The following is a 16354-nucleotide window of genomic DNA, read 5'->3' as shown; positions in this document are numbered from 1 at the left end:
GTAAGGGCCACTGTCACAAGCTCCAAAAACCTGCAACCAATTATACGCCTGTGTGATGCTTAAGTGGCGATCTTAAACGGACTTTTTTCTCTCCGGTTCAGTTCCTAGAAATCCACAAATGCAAACAGGACACTGTGACTGCGCCATTATGGCGATGGGTTTTTACGCAAATGGGAAACAAATACGGGCGAGATATGTCAATGTCGTTACATTATTTGACCCAGACTTCTTGCACTTATTTTTTCCCCGAATCCCCGGCATTTCATTTTCTTTCCATGACTCTTTTCAGGGTGGGTCCGTTGACTCAGGGTAGACTGGGAGTGTTGGCATTAAGTCACACACACACATACCCACCCTGAAATATTCTCCATCTGATTTTACATTAAGGTCACCATTTGTCATTGCCATGACGTAACAAACATATAAATCGGAGTTTGTATTGTCTCGTTCTCAATTGATTATCTAGGATATACAATTTGCCACCTGTGTTTACATAGCCGGGTGCAAATGAGGGCAGGGGGCTGACTGCTCCATGTCCTCCTGTTTCCAAATCGTTTGCAGCCGACCCCACAGGAGGCTACTTCTTCTCAGCCAAGCCACCCACACATTCACTGCAAAAAATATATATCTTAACAAGTCATAATCTCATATTGTGCATTCAAATCTTGTTTTTCCTTCAAACAAGTGGAACAACCATTCTTGTGGGGTAACCCTAATTCCATGGCCTTTGGATTGTTTCTCTTAATTATTCTGCAAATTGTCATTATCTTGAAACAAGGAAGAATAATACTCAAGTAAAATTCTTGGAATAACTTAAGTTAGTCAATTTGAATTGGAAACAAGTGACATCTCTTCCCACTGATCAAAAAATGTTTTAAGATTCACTATTAGATTAAATGACTTGTTAAAGTAGATATTTTTGCAGTGTTCAATGTTCAATGATTTGAACAGACCATTGGATTAACCTCAGACACATATAGGCTAGACTGCCATAATATGATGAGAAAATTGTTGAACATACAGACACTCTAACTTGTTGACTGAAATCGAGTCAGATTCTGTTTCTCATTCAATCTGTGCAAAAAAAGGTGAAATTGTAGACACGTGATTGCATTTTTCGAGAGAATATGCAACATTATGACTAATGCTTAAGGCTTTATATGGGTTGCCTCCTAATGGATCTTTTATTTCTTCCAACAGATGCTACTAAATATAAAGCATATCCTGTGGTTATGTTGCCTCTGTCAAGCTGCAGCTGGAACAGGTACGTTTAGAATGGGTAAAATTCTCTCTGTCCATCGCTCTTTCCGCTTTCTCCCAGTCCCCCCCCTCTGTGTGTTTAGTCTAACATAACGCTCTTTTGCCATCCAGCCGGTTGACACAGTCCCATTCAGCTGGCGTCTATATTCTGTAGCTTATCTGTAGCAAACGGAGTGATTTATCAGCGTTTCCCACATGCCTCGCAGCATTCAGGTTTCACTCCCCTTCTTCAGCCTGTTCCTGGGAAACCTATATGAGACACACTGGCAGGTCAAGGTGCTCTCTGGCCCCCCCCGGTCTCCAGCTCTGTCTCAGGGTATGGGATGGACACCTTTCAATTAGCTTCCAGTCTGGGAATAACAGCTGGTTTCACCCATCACCCTAATAAGGCCCTCTGTTTAAGCACACTCATGCCTCAGGCTCTGTCCCACCGCTGTTTCCAGAGCATTCCCCACATTGTTCCTCGTGAGCGTTCACCCCCATCCCCCCATTGAATAAAATAAAGAAAATCTAACATCTTCAAATGAGATAATTCCTTTCCACAAGTGATTCAGCTGTTGCCATGGAGTTGTGTCTGGCATCATGTGGAAGTTTTGGTGTGTCTCATGCTAGCCTCATACAGTGGAGGGAGCTCAGCGGATGGGAGTGTGTGTGTGTGTGTGTGTGTGTGTGTGTGTGTGTGTGTGTGTGTGTCTGTGTGTGTGTCTGTGTGTATGTTGAGGGGAATTGTTTAGAGTGTGGTCTGCAGTAGTTTAATGCTTTAGGCTTTACTGCAGGAAATAAGGATGATTCACTGACCGTGGTCTCCCACACAGAATATCCAAGCTTAAGAATTAAACTAAACGTCTGCACTGCATTCTAAATGGCTAACAGCATTGAGAAATACATTTTTTGTTGTTGTTGCTGAGAATAGGAGGTCACGCGAGGTGTGCTGCACACTTCAGTTCCTTTTGCCTGGGTCTACCTGTCATCTTCAGTTAGTACTCATGTTAAGGAGAAGCTAACATGTGCAGACCGCAGCACTGAAATAACATGGAGTGATGCAGCCATGGCCAATTATCTTATGCTTCATACGACTGTACATACACTACATTGAGTGTTCTATTAGTTCCCACCCCCAGTTTGAGATGAAGATTGACTTTCCCAGAGCCATTTTCAGGCCATGATGTATGTATGGTTTTTTTAATAGTCTGGGTGTAGTTGTCACACCCAGCACACAGCAATACACCACGTGCCTCTGTTGCAAGTGAAAGCATTTGAATGAAGCAGAAACTGAAGAATAGAAAAAATGTATATGGTGTACTGAACAATATAGATAGATGTTCCATTTAACCCTGTTGTTTTATGCCCTTCAGCCTCCAACACACTAACGATGATGAGGCCAGTGAGTGGTTCCCTCTCGGGGAAGGTGGACCTGCAGTGCTTTTTCTCCACCATCCCAACCTCCGCACCCATCATCATCAACACCAACGGAACAACCATTGTCAGCCAAGATTACTTGCGCATCAAATGGTCCAAAATAGAGGGAGAGACAGAAACAACGGTTCTGGTGGCACAAAATGGAGTCATCAAGATAGGCTCCAGTTACAGGAACCGCGTGTCGGTGCCCAGTCACCCTGAAGATGTGGGCGACGCTTCACTGACGATGGTCAAGCTGCGTGCCAGTGATGCGGGCACTTACCGCTGCGAGGTCATGTACGGCATTGAGGACACACAGGATACAGTGAACCTCAATGTCAATGGTAAGAGTTTCTTGATTTCCTAACCAGATCGTATTGGAATCAGACGTCTTTAAAGTTGTTTCCATGAGAACCTCTTTGAATGTAGTAGGACGTAGGAGGTTTACAGAGTAGGCTTAACTATACTTCTCAGTACTTCTTAATTTAGAGGCAGAACACTTTAAGCTAAAACTATGACCCCTATCATCTGGGGTACCACCATGCCAATGGAGCTTTTTCACTCGATGGGGCAGTTAGTGCCTCCATCCAACAAGAGTCTATGTTCTCACACTCAACAATCGGAATCTGTTCAATTGCATAGACACAATTCTCTTCAATAATCATCCCACGTCTCAAATTAATTTAACAGCTCAAATTGCAACTGCACTGAACTATCTTAAACCAAAAGTCACATTCCCCTAGGAGAATAGTTAGCAGTCCTTACCTACTAATGTACAGTATGCTGTCAAGTATTCTGGGAGATATAACTCATGTTTTGGTAGACGTAGAAACCACGGGTGGGGGATACTGCGATAGTTTTGGCTTTCTCTGCTATACAGTCTGAATAACCTCTCTTCCAACAATTGCAATGTTAATTAGTGCCATCAATCATTTCTTCTGCGCATGTTTATTGTCCACAAATATGGGGATTTCGTGGCCGTGGCATCAATCATCTATAGTTATCTAGTTCATTTGTGGTGAACTGTAGAGTATCCTCATGGTTTATTGCGACATTCCCTCTTTCCAAAGAAACTGAGAACCACATTGATTTCACTTGTGGCGTGCGCGTTATAAGACATTTGCCATTTATAGTGTTGGAATCGTTATGGTTCCAGATTACTATATTGTTGTTAAACACTTTTCTATGCTAATCTTAATTTGTGCTGGCACCCCCATCCCCCCTTCCTTATCTGTACCCAGGTGTTGTCTTTCACTACCGGGCAAGCAGCAGCAGGTACAGTCTAGACTACCAGAAGGCTGTCCAAACTTGCCAAAACGTTGGAGCCACCATTGCAACAGGTGACCAGCTGAAAGCAGCCTATGAGGATGGCTTTGACCACTGTGATGCCGGCTGGATTGCTGACCAGACAGTGAGGTCAGTTGAATGTCACTCCCTGCTTTCCACTAATTTCTTACAATATTACTCAATAACAACATTTGCTTGCTTCCCCTACTGATCAGAAAATGCTTTTAGAGTGACTGTCTGATCTGCAAAAACTGCGATGATTCGACCTGCATCCTAAAATGGCTCTTCATTCCACTTTCCGTACAGATACCCAATCACGAGGCCCAGGCGCGGCTGCTATGGCAACCTGCTGAATGCCCCTGGGGTTCGGTCATATGGAGTCAGGGGAACCAGGGAGACCTATGATGTATACTGTTATGCAGACAAGCTTAATGGTAAGACACACCCACAGAGCTAGCATGTTCTAATTCTCTGGACGTAAGTGGAGGCATTGACACTTCCTTTGGCCGAAATGAAAGACACCTCAAAATGACCACACCAAAGCAAATGACTTTCACCACTAAGTTCAATAGAACGTAAGAGACACGCTCGTATTTCTGCATCTTTCAATGCAGAATTCAATTTCCTACCACAGTGGTTTTTCAAGAAGTCACCAACAAATATGCGATAATGGGTGTTTCAAATGCCTCTGGCACTGCTTACGGGAAGTCTTCTCTGCATGCCAACATCTTTATCTGTTTGTTCAATGTCCAGGCCGAGACTCATCCCCACTCATGGGTAAAGCACACACCGTTTAACCTATATATTTTCTACTATGGTATCATGTATGCTAATTCAAACCGTGTCCAGGTATTGCAGATTGCCAGCACTGATAAGTAATAAAAATAGAGTCCGCACACTGGCAGCTGCTCCCAAATATTTATTTGACCACAAAAAAGTGACGTTTCGGGCAAAGCCCTTCCTCACAGTCTGAGGAAGGGCTTTGCCCGAAACGTCACTTTTTTGTGGTCAAATAAATATTTGGGAGCAGCTGCCAGTGTGCGGACTCTATTTTTATTACTTATCTGCACTTCGGTCCTGCACCTGGTTTTAACCCCTCACTGGATGTGCGTGCCTTTTTGTACTTCAGCACTGATAAGTAAACATCAATTATTGTTTTTCTTAGGAACATCAGTGCATGCACACACACACACGCACGCGCACACATACGCACACATACTGTACCGGTCACTTGCGGTCTTTCCCAATCCCGGCATCTTACTAAGCAACACAAATTGTTAGTGACAAGTTGTTGACTCACCATGCATTTTCCCCATGTCTTCTTGTTCAGCAAACTGGCAAATTCAAGTATTTGTAAATTGAATATGAAGGCATCATTCAGCAGTGTGATATGTATTATTATCAGTGTTATTGTCTTAGTGAAGGGTCCCAGCTGAGGACCAGATGTAGACACTGGTGTGAGCAAGGGGCCTCATGCATCTCACATGCATCTCCCACTGCTACATTAGATGTACCTGTGGGCCTACTGTACATAGCTGCTAGGAAGGTTTTTTAAATTGACTGTAACACACAACATACTCTCCTTTAAAGTTCATGCATTCATTCATTCATTCATTCATTCATTCATTCATTCATTCAGTAGCTGAAGGCTTACTATTGACATAAAAGCTGCATTCACTAAGATTGGAATGCGGACCACATCATTTAGAATCAACCATGATACAATTACTGTGATTTGCTGTTGTAATTGTCTCATCAGCCACCATGGCTGCTATCACTGGTCAACTACTGAATTCTTATTCTATTTATTCCAAATTAACCCATCCTTTTCTCTACGTCGGAGGATTTTTTTTGTCTGTGTGAGAAAGATCTAACTGACTGTTTAGAACAGCAAATGACAAAAGCCTGTTTGAACAGCATGTAGGTTAAATCGTTATTAATTAATTCAATTGTTTGTATCAATCAGCAATAATGAGCAGCAAAACAAACATTTATTTATGTGACAATGTCACTGATTATTATCTCCATTCTGTATCTCTACAATCTTCTGGGAAACCAGTCATGTTTGGCTAAGATGGCTTGACAGGTTTATTGAAAATTTAGCTGAATTAAAAATGAATCACTTTGTAAGTAAACCATGGGAATACACTGTGTGTAGCTTGAAGATGCAGGCCAACTAAAATCCTGTGTCCATTATAATCCGTTATAGAACCTAGAGCTAAAATATGGTGTTTATCGTTTTTTGTTTTTAATATATTCATCATTCATATGTTCTTGAAGGGTTTTCCATAGATGAAAATAAGCTTAAAAAACATAACTTAAAGTACATGTTTGACTTATCAGTGGCATTCACTGATAGCATTAATAAAGATACTAAGACACTGTAATACATGTGAAACTCATGTTTACCAATCACTTATTGTCAGTTATGTCAGTTAAGTAAACAACGCCATAATTGGTTGAAAGAGATTCAACAGAGGGCGCCAAACTGGCTTTTCAGTTTGGCCTTGATTGGTTGATTGTGTGGTGTGGTGTGTTTCATGTCTCATGCCGCCTGCTTCAAAGACGAGTGCAATTCCTGGGTGGAAAGAAGGCGATGTCCTAAGTTTAATGCCACAGTAAATCAATGGGACATGGAAACCAGCGTGGACTCTTTTTTTCTAAAGTTACACCCAAGGCTAAGTGAAAACATGTAGTCAGTCACTCATCCCCTCCCGCTGTTATTTGGTTTCAATTAAGATCTTGTCTTTCTATAATCTTTGATTTATATTCGTGCATAAGCAAAGAGAAATATTCATAATGTCCATAGTGCATTATCGTCGGTGAAGGTGAGACCTTCAGACTAACAAACACAAAGGACAGAAGTAATATCACATAAGGTATGGCCCGGCTCACTCGCCCACTGAGGGGGAACCTAATGACCTGAGGCACAGACATACTCATTGACAGGCCAGGCACATTGTCAGCATTGCTATCCCACCTCAGAATAAGAGCAATGAATGAACTACTATTGTCCTAAACTGGATTGGTGGGAGATGTTTTGGGCCTGTGCCCCGCACAGCTGTGACTTTTGTCAGCTGTTATTGGGCTATGTCTCTACTGAAAGGTCAGAATGATGTGAACCGTTCTAGCTGAACATTAGTCCAAATTATGTTGGTGTTTTAGTCTGTTGACTGCAAGGTTCGGGCCAATTCACCCTCAGTTCAAACAATTCAGAATGAAATGTGAAACCAAACATCTGTTCATCAGTCCGTTGTTAGTTTATTCATTCAGGTTTATTCATTCATATCATCAGTCCTGATCTTTTTGATGTCATGATGCTTTATGTGCCAAAGAACCATCTGTGATTCTCTACTTCAGAGTGAAGTAGTCATCTTGGCATCTTGTCATCTTTGTTTCAGGTGAAGTGTTCTATGCTCCTGGGAGCCAGAAGATGACTTTTGAGGAGGCCAGCGAAGAGTGTAAGAAGAGGAACGCTGTCCTGGCTTCCCCTGGCCAGCTGCACTCCGCCTGGCGACAGGGCCTGGACCGATGCGACTATGGCTGGCTGTCCGACGGCAGCGCGCGACATCCTGTCGCCGTACCCAGAATGCAGTGCGGGGGAGGCCTGCTGGGTGTCAGGACCATGTACCGCTACAGAAACCAGACAGGCTTCCCAGAACCCTCTACCAAGCTGGGAGCTTACTGCTTTAAAGGTAAACTCACTAACCATTTTGTATATTGGTCTGTATGGTACTGGTATGTACTGTATGGTGGTCAACATACTGTACATGTTTTACTTGCAGACCTGCTTACAGACCCAACTTTTCCTTTCAAAAGGCCAGGCCCGGGCTATGATCTCATCTCCTCAGGGAATAGCCACTCTTCCCCCACCCTTTGATTTTCAGATTATTTGCACCTTCCCACATATAAACTAAATCAACATTCTCTAGAACATGTAAAACCTGTAAAACCTCATCCGTTATCAATTGTTCTATTGATTGGGGGTTTTTCTCTTTCTTTTGTGGTTATCTGTTTCATAACATCAGCAACAAAGCAGAGGGAAGCAGCTCATTTTGTTACGAGCGTTGTCTGCTATGTGACTGAGTGCTTTTGCAGACTACAGTCACTTGCTGACCTCAGTGTCTTGCCTTTTCATGAAATCATAAGGAGGTGAAATCATAAAGCTGAGCCCTGCTTTCTTTTAACTTAATGGACTGAGCAGTTAGCACAGAGTGCTTCTTAATGGAGCGAATATTGACCAATAGTTTAGACTAAAAAGAAGTAACCAAGGCACTCTTGTAGGTGAAAAAAGTTTAAAAGCCTTTATTGTATGGCTAATGCACAGTAGCAAGAATTAAAAGCGGAACGCGTTGTGGCACACAGGCCTTCATCAGGGTGACAAACAAGGGAAAAACTGCAATTTCACAATTGCAATTGCACAAGGGAAAAACCGCAATTGCAGTTTTTCCCTTGTTTGTCGCCCTGATGAAGGCCTGTGTGCCACAACGCGTTCCGTTTTTAATTCTTGCTACTATGCATTAGCCATACAAGAAAGGCTTTTTAACTTTTTTCACCTACAAGAGAGCCTTGGTTACTTCTTTTTAGTCTCAACTGTCCTACCCCTGACCAAAGAGCACCTTGACATTATACTACTCGGCCTACCAAAGACGCACTCCTTTCTCTGCTTTTCTACATTGACCAATAGTTTGCTGTAGTATTGCAGTCAATATCTGTCTGTTTTTGTTACTTCTATTAGTTCCAGGCTCGGCTAATGAAGACTCCTTAAGCTTTCTCCTCACACAACCTCACTGGTGTTGTTTAAGTTGTGGAATGAACTAAAACTAATTTCCCCCAGTATTGGCAGTATTGTCTAATATTCCATTTTAGAATTGTTGAAACTTAAACATGGTATCTGATTTATAAAAACCCCAATAAATTGTTATACCAATTACGAGAAACCCACTGGAAACCTATCTAGCCAGGATGTTTTAGTTATGTTTGCAAGCTTATTTTGCATGGTGTCTGAGGGCTTGCTTGTAAGATGTCTACACAAGTGTATTTACATTATGTAGAAAATATGAAAGATGCGTAAAGACCTTGACTGCCACTTCACCAATAATACTATGTCTATGTGCATAAGGACAATTCATGTTGCAAACCGTGGTGATTACTCACCATGGGGTAAAAATGAGATTATAGCTGATGGTTTTCCATAAACACAAAAATGAGGGCCTCAAGTAACACTTTATGGTTCACTAGAAGTTAGCTCAATTAGGCTAATCCCTCAGAATGTGAGTGATCAGTATCCCCGGGGCAAAACCAAATGACAGATGATATCCGCCACTGGGAAAAGTAGAAAAAGTGACTAAGATCTGCACCTGTCAGCCTTTTTAGTCTCACTATCTAACTCCCCTTTTTTGCCTTTCTGCTCACATTTCCGCTGTCAGAGTTTGCCCTTTCTCCGTCATTCTCACTTGTACTTATCAGAGCAGACGTTTGGATAATGGACAAAGCTACCGCTGGACTTCTAAATGCAGTCATCCTCGGTGACCCCTGACCCGTCCTTTCCATCTTTACAAATGAGGCCTTGGGCAGATAAGCCATCCCCTTCCAGGCCATTTGCTGCCCCTGAGTCATGGCTAGCACTCGCGGTGATAAGTCCCCATAGGGTTCAGAGGGCAGACAAACAGGCCACCCTCACCTCCTGCCCTGTGTGTCCCATGTCAGCTCGCTGTATTTACTCCCCTCTAAGTGCTTTTCAAGTACCCTCGTTTGCTGCGACACGCTCCATCATTTTCTCCTTACTCGCAGTAATATATATATAAGAAGGAGATATTATGTAAACATAGGTCAGTCAGAATACACAGAAAGAGAGAAAGAGGAGGGGGTGATAATTGGTCTCTGATTGGTCTCTGGCTTTTCCCGGAGAAAACAAAGACACAATAACACGAGTGAGATAATGCAGCCCCTCTACTTTGAACAGAGCAGGCTCTATTTTTCCTCTTAGGGAAAAAGCGTGTCTCACACCTTACATCAGAGATAGTTTCTCGAAGAGAGAGGGCTAGTGCGTAATGGTCAACAGCTGGTGTCTGCTTTACGCACCCTGTCTGCGCCAGTGAGGAAAGCCTCCTCAAGCCGTTGCACTGCTGTTTATGTGTATGAGTAAGCGACAGAGAGAGAGAGAGAGAGAGAGAGAGAGAGAGAGAGAGAGAGCATGGGATAGGGGAGAAGAGGGAGAGACAGGGCAAACGACTCACTCAAGGGAAACTTACGTGAGTGAAGGGAACTTGCTGATTAATCATTTGAGGAAAAAGTAGCCAATTTGACCAGTGACATGAAACAATCATCTTGATTCAGATGATCATGTCATTAAGGACCTTCACAGGCAGCTGAAAACATGCAATCAGGGGCTGCTGGACAACAGGAGGATACTAATAAACACTCAGACAGACCGTGGGAGGAGAGCAGAAGACAAGGAGGCTCACGGAGACTCACCCAAAACCACAACACTCGATTCCTAGAATTTTATATGCTGTGTCTCCTTTGTAATGGTCCTGGGAACGCTTGGAGACAAGTTAGGAAATGTTTAGGAAAAACGTCCTAAAAGTGCACTTGTCTTTGTGTGCGTAAAAAAAAAAAAGAACACTTTGAAAATGACCTCACTTACACTATCGTCTGTGAAGTGATGACAAAATAGCCCATTTCATCAGGCACAAGGGAAAGAACAGATGGAGATCGACACGATAATATTAGCTTCACAGAAACACTACGAAAGAATTGCAGTTTTATGCCAACCAAGATTTAAGATGAGTTCTCGGATTCATTGTAATAAATACTTTGATTGTTTTGTCGCCTAACATTTCATAATCACTTCATACTGGTTCCCCTGTGTCCTTGAGACCACAGGGTGAAGTTATGTTAGTGGTTGTTATAAACAACAGTCAGAGCTCAGAGAGAAAGTCCTTGACCTTGAGGATCCTTTTGACTCGGGGTACTTTCTATGATTCATAGGCTTGTCTCGCCAACCTCTTTCATATGCATAACAACTATGCCAAATTGTGTAATATTGTGTAGTATTTTATGGCTGACACTTTCATAGGCTTCTGCGAGTCCATGTTCGTAAAATAAGAATCAGCCATTATGTTTTATTTGTGCAATCTTGTGCAAGCTTACACTGTTGGAACTTTACTCGCCGGGCATCATAAATGTGTAATTTTATTTAATGTCTTTGAGGTGATCAACAATTTACACTGTTGGATCTTTGCTTCAGTCCTGGCATTTGTCCACACACCAGCATGCTGTCTGTGCTGTGAGAGTGCAACACTGTGTGAAAGCTGGCTGTCCAGCTCAGTTATCTGGCAGACACGCTGTTCTGGTGCCAGCCAATGAGCGAGAGGAAATGAATCCAAGATCTCAGATTAAATAATAATAATAATATGCCATAATACATTAATCACACCGATCTCGATATTGGTATTGGGTGATATTAGGTGATCATTTTCATACTCTTACCTTGTTTCATTTATGTATTGGAGGCGTATGTTAATTCACTTACTCTGAATTGATCTCTTACTTTGTGTGTGTTTTTGTAGGAAGGAGAGAGGTGATCATCAACCAGACTTCGTTTGTCGACGTGTCTGTGTTCACTACTCCACTTAGGCAGACCTCCTCAACCACCACCATCAGTTCCACCACTGCCCTCCCTCTGATGGAGAGTAGCAGCAGCACCCTAGCCTTGCCCTCTGATACTGTGTCAGAGAAAGAAGTCGAATCTCCAGACTTTCCAATTCCCACAGATGCTCCATCCATGTTCTCAACCAGTATGGCTCCACCTCGCCCCAGACCGACAGGCCATGAAGAAGTCCTGGAAGAGTTGATCACCACCACCGTTAGCGAGGAACCAGATGACTCTGAAGACCTGATGACAGCCGCACCGGTCTTTGACGTTGAAGACTTTGTACGTGAAAATGAAACCCAGGTAGAAGCGGTTGACCGCGGCGACACATTCCCCGCACCACCAGCAAGCACCGAAACTGCAGGATCGTTGTCCGCGCCCACCGAGGAACCAGACGATCACTCGGTCATTCAGGTCGGCACAATCCGACCTGACGTCCGCATAGAGGCTAATCCCAGCACAGAGCCCATGTTTGCTGTGGGGAAGACTGAGGAAACTATCGTGGATGCTGGGGTCACCAGAGAGATGACGGCATCAACTGAACTGACCAGTGAGGAATTGTTCAGCTCCTCAACTTTATCCACCCCAACCCCCGGGCTTGAGTCAACAACATCATTCCTGGACTATTATCCAGATGAGATTGTGACTGATTTGCCTCTAGAGGTACTACCACCAGTCCAAGAGGAGCTCTCTTCCGTCGTCCCTTCCGCCGCCCCTACAAGCACCACCACCGTTACGTGTGACACCCAACCTGGCAGTGAGGCTGAGATGACCCCCACCACACCACCACCAGAGGCTACCAGCACTGTGACACAAACCACATCCCCAACCAAAGTGCAGGATGCGGAGACGCCGGTTGTCGTGTACAAGGAGGAAACCAGCGAGACTAAATCCACATCTTTCCCCGCAGCCTCTGTAATTATGACAGCCGCCCCCGTCCTCATTGATAGTGGAACCTCAGCTGAGGACATGACGTCAAGTGTCCAAGTCTTTGACGAGTCCACCGCTCACGTCCCAGAATCCACAGGTGAGGCCGTGGCAGAGGACCGGGACACAGCAACAGATATTGATGCAGAGTTCTTCATATCCCCTCCCATGGCTGCAGCTGTGGACAGTCCCACCACCACTCCAGGTGCTGCGGTGAATGAATCAGGTAAAACTCACACATAAATACATTTCCACATTTGGTGTCCATTGTTTTCTATGCAAATGCTCCTAATTTAAGTCTAATAGTTGGTTCTGCTGACAGGATGCATAAAGGTCATTACTTTATTTGACCACAACGATGTATGGAAATAAAAACAGCTAAGAGTTGTATTTCAGCTTGACTGCATGTCTCCCACAGGAAGACCTCTATCTAATTGGAGTAAACAGTCATGTGGTAGGCATTGATATAGTTAAAACCTTTTCCCCATTTTTTTAGGTCAATCTGTGAGGCATTATAATCAAACATGCTCTCCAATTTGGGCTGTCCTTGAACATTGTTATGAATAGTTATCAATACAGTTTTCTTTTGTATATATTTTATCTTCCCATGTTTTTTGTAGTGGCTTGGTTAGAATTTGATATCTCTCACAAATAGACTGCAAGAATTATGCCAATAGTATGTTACTGCACAGCAGATGGGGCTTTGGGGAGACCGTGCTGTCCAAGGTCCTGAAGTGGAGAGAGCGTTTGATTTTCTGCCAACTAGAATGTATAGTAGTGTGGGAGTTAGCTGAGGTCAAATACATGCAGCTTAAAGTAGTGTGTAGTGCCTCTGCTGTTGGGCAATGGGAGTTTTTGCTTGGCATCCAGTCACCTTTGGATCACAGGCTCAAACTGAACTGTGTTTTCCATTTTAGAAGTTGTTCTATCATTTTACTATGCATTCCCAAAGTAATGGGATTGTAAATTCAGCGATCTGCCCCCTCTGTTTTCCGGTTCCCTCTGGCTCGTGTGTGTGCGCGTGACACACACACACACACACACACACACACACACACACACACACACACACACACACACACACACACACACACACACACACAGACACACACACACACACACACACACACACACACACGCGTACGTGTGTTCCCACTGTGGGCCCCTGCTGAAAGACTGCTTAGCCTCAGGATCACGTCAGTCGTGCTGAGCAGATGTCCTGATAATGACTTTGACATTGATGCAGGGGGGGGATTAGAAGGATGGGGATCAAATCCTGAATAGAAAAAAGAACCACTTCAATATGATTGATTGGATTAGAGTGTGTTAGTCAGCCAACACAGAGTGCAATTATATTAAGTTGTTGAAACAACTTCACATGTTAGCTCTAATGATGGTTTTCCCTCTTAAATAGCCTCCTGCCCAACAGTGTCCCTCAGGTCAGTGGATAAAAGGCCAGCATAGAGATTAGTCCAGCTAAAATGTCTACTCAAATTTCCAGATGGACTGAGTCTGGATTACTCTGTTAAGATATGTGATTTTAATTCATGTTATTCTCTTTTACAGTAAATCTGTACCTACAGTACAGTACCTGAGATCACATGGGAATGCGTAGAACTTTCTCATTTTAATAATGAGCTGCGAGTTACAGAAATCTTGGTCAGAGGAAATGTGGAACATTCAAATTCATATTCAGGTCATGGCTTTTAGCCCACCAGCACATGATCTCATACAGAGAACACCACAGCTGCATAAGATTTGACTCCCTTAATATTAATATGGCTATCTGATCTGAGCAGCAAACATCGCTGCAATGACTCATTCTGTATCCCTGAAGAGCAGCGCTCATGTTAGAGGAAATGGATCTGGTGAATGTGCTGGTACTGGCCTGGATAATGGCTTGGTTAGTGGAGGGGTACTGGAGAATGGCTTGGTTATTTGGCAGTTCCTTACAGTAGTTGACTATGGCTGCTGCTGTGCCTGCCTACCAGAGTGCAGCTGATCTGGACTCTTTAATCTGCTGATGCGGTCAGTGGAACAAAGTGCGTATTCAGTGCTCTGTGTGTGTGTGTGTGTGTGTGTGTGTGTGTGTGTGTGTGTGTGTGTGTGTGTGTGTGTGAGTGAGAGAGAGAGAGAGAGAGATGTAAAAAATCTGTTACACAGTTTGTTTGTCTGCCTCGCCCCTGCAAACAAATATGTGTTTACATAATCTTTCGTCTTGTGTGTGCATATGTCAGTCAGCGTGAGACTCACTGACAGCCAGCCTACAATGAGGGAGGCGTGTTGGCAGTCTACCTGAGTTACCACAGATGACTTTCTTTAGCACATTGCAGACTGGACGCCACCTCAGAGGTGATGTCATCGCGAAGGCAAAGACTCCTCTCTCATTGAGGACAGCTGGAGGCTGCCTGGCTAAACAGGCTGATTACAGTGACTTTTACTGCTACATCGTGTGATGTAGCCCAGCTGAAAGTCATGGAGGAGGTCTCTTCTAGCTTCCTCAGTCTGTGGGAAAAAGTTGTGGAAAATATTGCATTATATGTTGCACAATGCACAGTTGTCTGACCGCATGGAAACTTAGTAAACAACCGTATTAGAACGTTAAATACCAAATACCAGTATATTATTAATATTGTTGCTGAGAAAAGTGGCTGTATTACTTTCAATTGGGCATTGTTCATATGTTTCTGATGAATTTAAGAAAAATGAGGCAATTCAATTTGTTGTTTACAGAGCATGAATACGACATATTAATGACTTCTTAAAATATTGATACACTGAGTCTTGTCAACAAAGTGTCGGTTGTCACAAAAAAATGGGCCAACAACAACAATATGCTGATTGTGGATGGAACATCTAGTAATATTCAGCTCCCCCAAGACTGAGCAAACTGATCCTCTAACTATTCCTCAACTACCCTCAATTCTCATGTGAAGCCTGAAGAATACTGTCATGGCAAAACAGGCGTTCTCCAAACCCTGAATCACCCAGATAACCACAGAATGATACCGCCTGTAGATGTAGGTAGCAACTGGTGCAATGACTCTCCCTCCGAGTTGGACAGAGCTTCTGTGGTCTGCTTTCATTTGAACATGCAGTACTGCCTGTAGAAGCTGAGAGGGAGGGGCTCCTTGCTCTTCTGAGTTCCCAGGCCTGACCTGAGTTTTAAACAGGTGTCTTGGTTGCAACCAATAATCTTTCCGAATCACGGCTTGTGGGAAACAGAGAGAGAAAAATGGGAAGAGAGAGAGAGACAGACAGAGAGAAAGAGAGAGAGAGAGAGAGAGAGAGAGAAGCCGGGAAGTGGTAGTGCATGTTTAGTGTTTGTTTGGGTCTTCTGGATTGTGTGTGAATAATCCTCTCCTCCTCGTTGTTTGTACTGACATGTGTAAATATTGGTAAGCAAATCAGGCCCAGCCATACCAAACTGTTCACTGTGAGATGGACCACCGTAGAGCTCTCTCCTCTTTTTGCCAACTGCCTTATACATATTGTTGTTGGTGTCAGACAAAAGGATGAAGCTCACCCACTCTTATTAATATGCAAAGTCAAAGTGGAGTGCTGCTGGGGACACAGACTGTAAGTGAATACGTGCAGTTGTGTGGTTGCACACTCCCCTGGACAGAGTAAGTGCAGTTGTGTGGTTGCACACTCCTTTGGACAGAGTAAGTGCAGTTGTGTGGTTGCACACTCCTCTGGACAGAGACCCTTTGCTTGGACGTTTAGTGGATCTCATCATGAGTTTGTTTTTCCCTCCACTCTTATTAGCTTTGACAGGATGTCTGTCTTTGCTCAGGGCCTTGGCTTAGCTCGGAGAGCTCTGAG

The 16354-nt window shown here is 43.5% G+C and overlaps 1 protein-coding gene across 1 annotated transcript in view; it reads left to right on the top strand.

Moving 5' to 3' along the window:
* Nucleotides 1–2635: 2635 nt before the first annotated feature.
* Nucleotides 2636–16354, top strand: part of LOC310784347 (neurocan core protein-like) — a gene marked incomplete at its 5' end in the record, with an annotated part of 43892 nt that continues 30173 nt past the window's right edge. The window contains 5 exons of the mRNA XM_083645363.1: nucleotides 2636–3002; nucleotides 3900–4074; nucleotides 4252–4379; nucleotides 7347–7640; nucleotides 11520–12755. Coding sequence (XP_083501489.1) covers nucleotides 2636–3002; nucleotides 3900–4074; nucleotides 4252–4379; nucleotides 7347–7640; nucleotides 11520–12755 — 2200 coding nt within the window. The remainder of the gene's footprint in view (nucleotides 3003–3899; nucleotides 4075–4251; nucleotides 4380–7346; nucleotides 7641–11519; nucleotides 12756–16354) is intronic.

The sequence above is a fragment of the Poromitra crassiceps genome (genome assembly GCF_964638095.1).
Source record: "Poromitra crassiceps genome assembly, chromosome: 10".
Taxonomy (NCBI): domain Eukaryota; kingdom Metazoa; phylum Chordata; class Actinopteri; order Beryciformes; family Melamphaidae; genus Poromitra; species Poromitra crassiceps.
The sequence above is the reverse complement of the archived record's forward strand: the minus strand, read 5'-3'. Positions and strand labels throughout refer to the sequence as shown.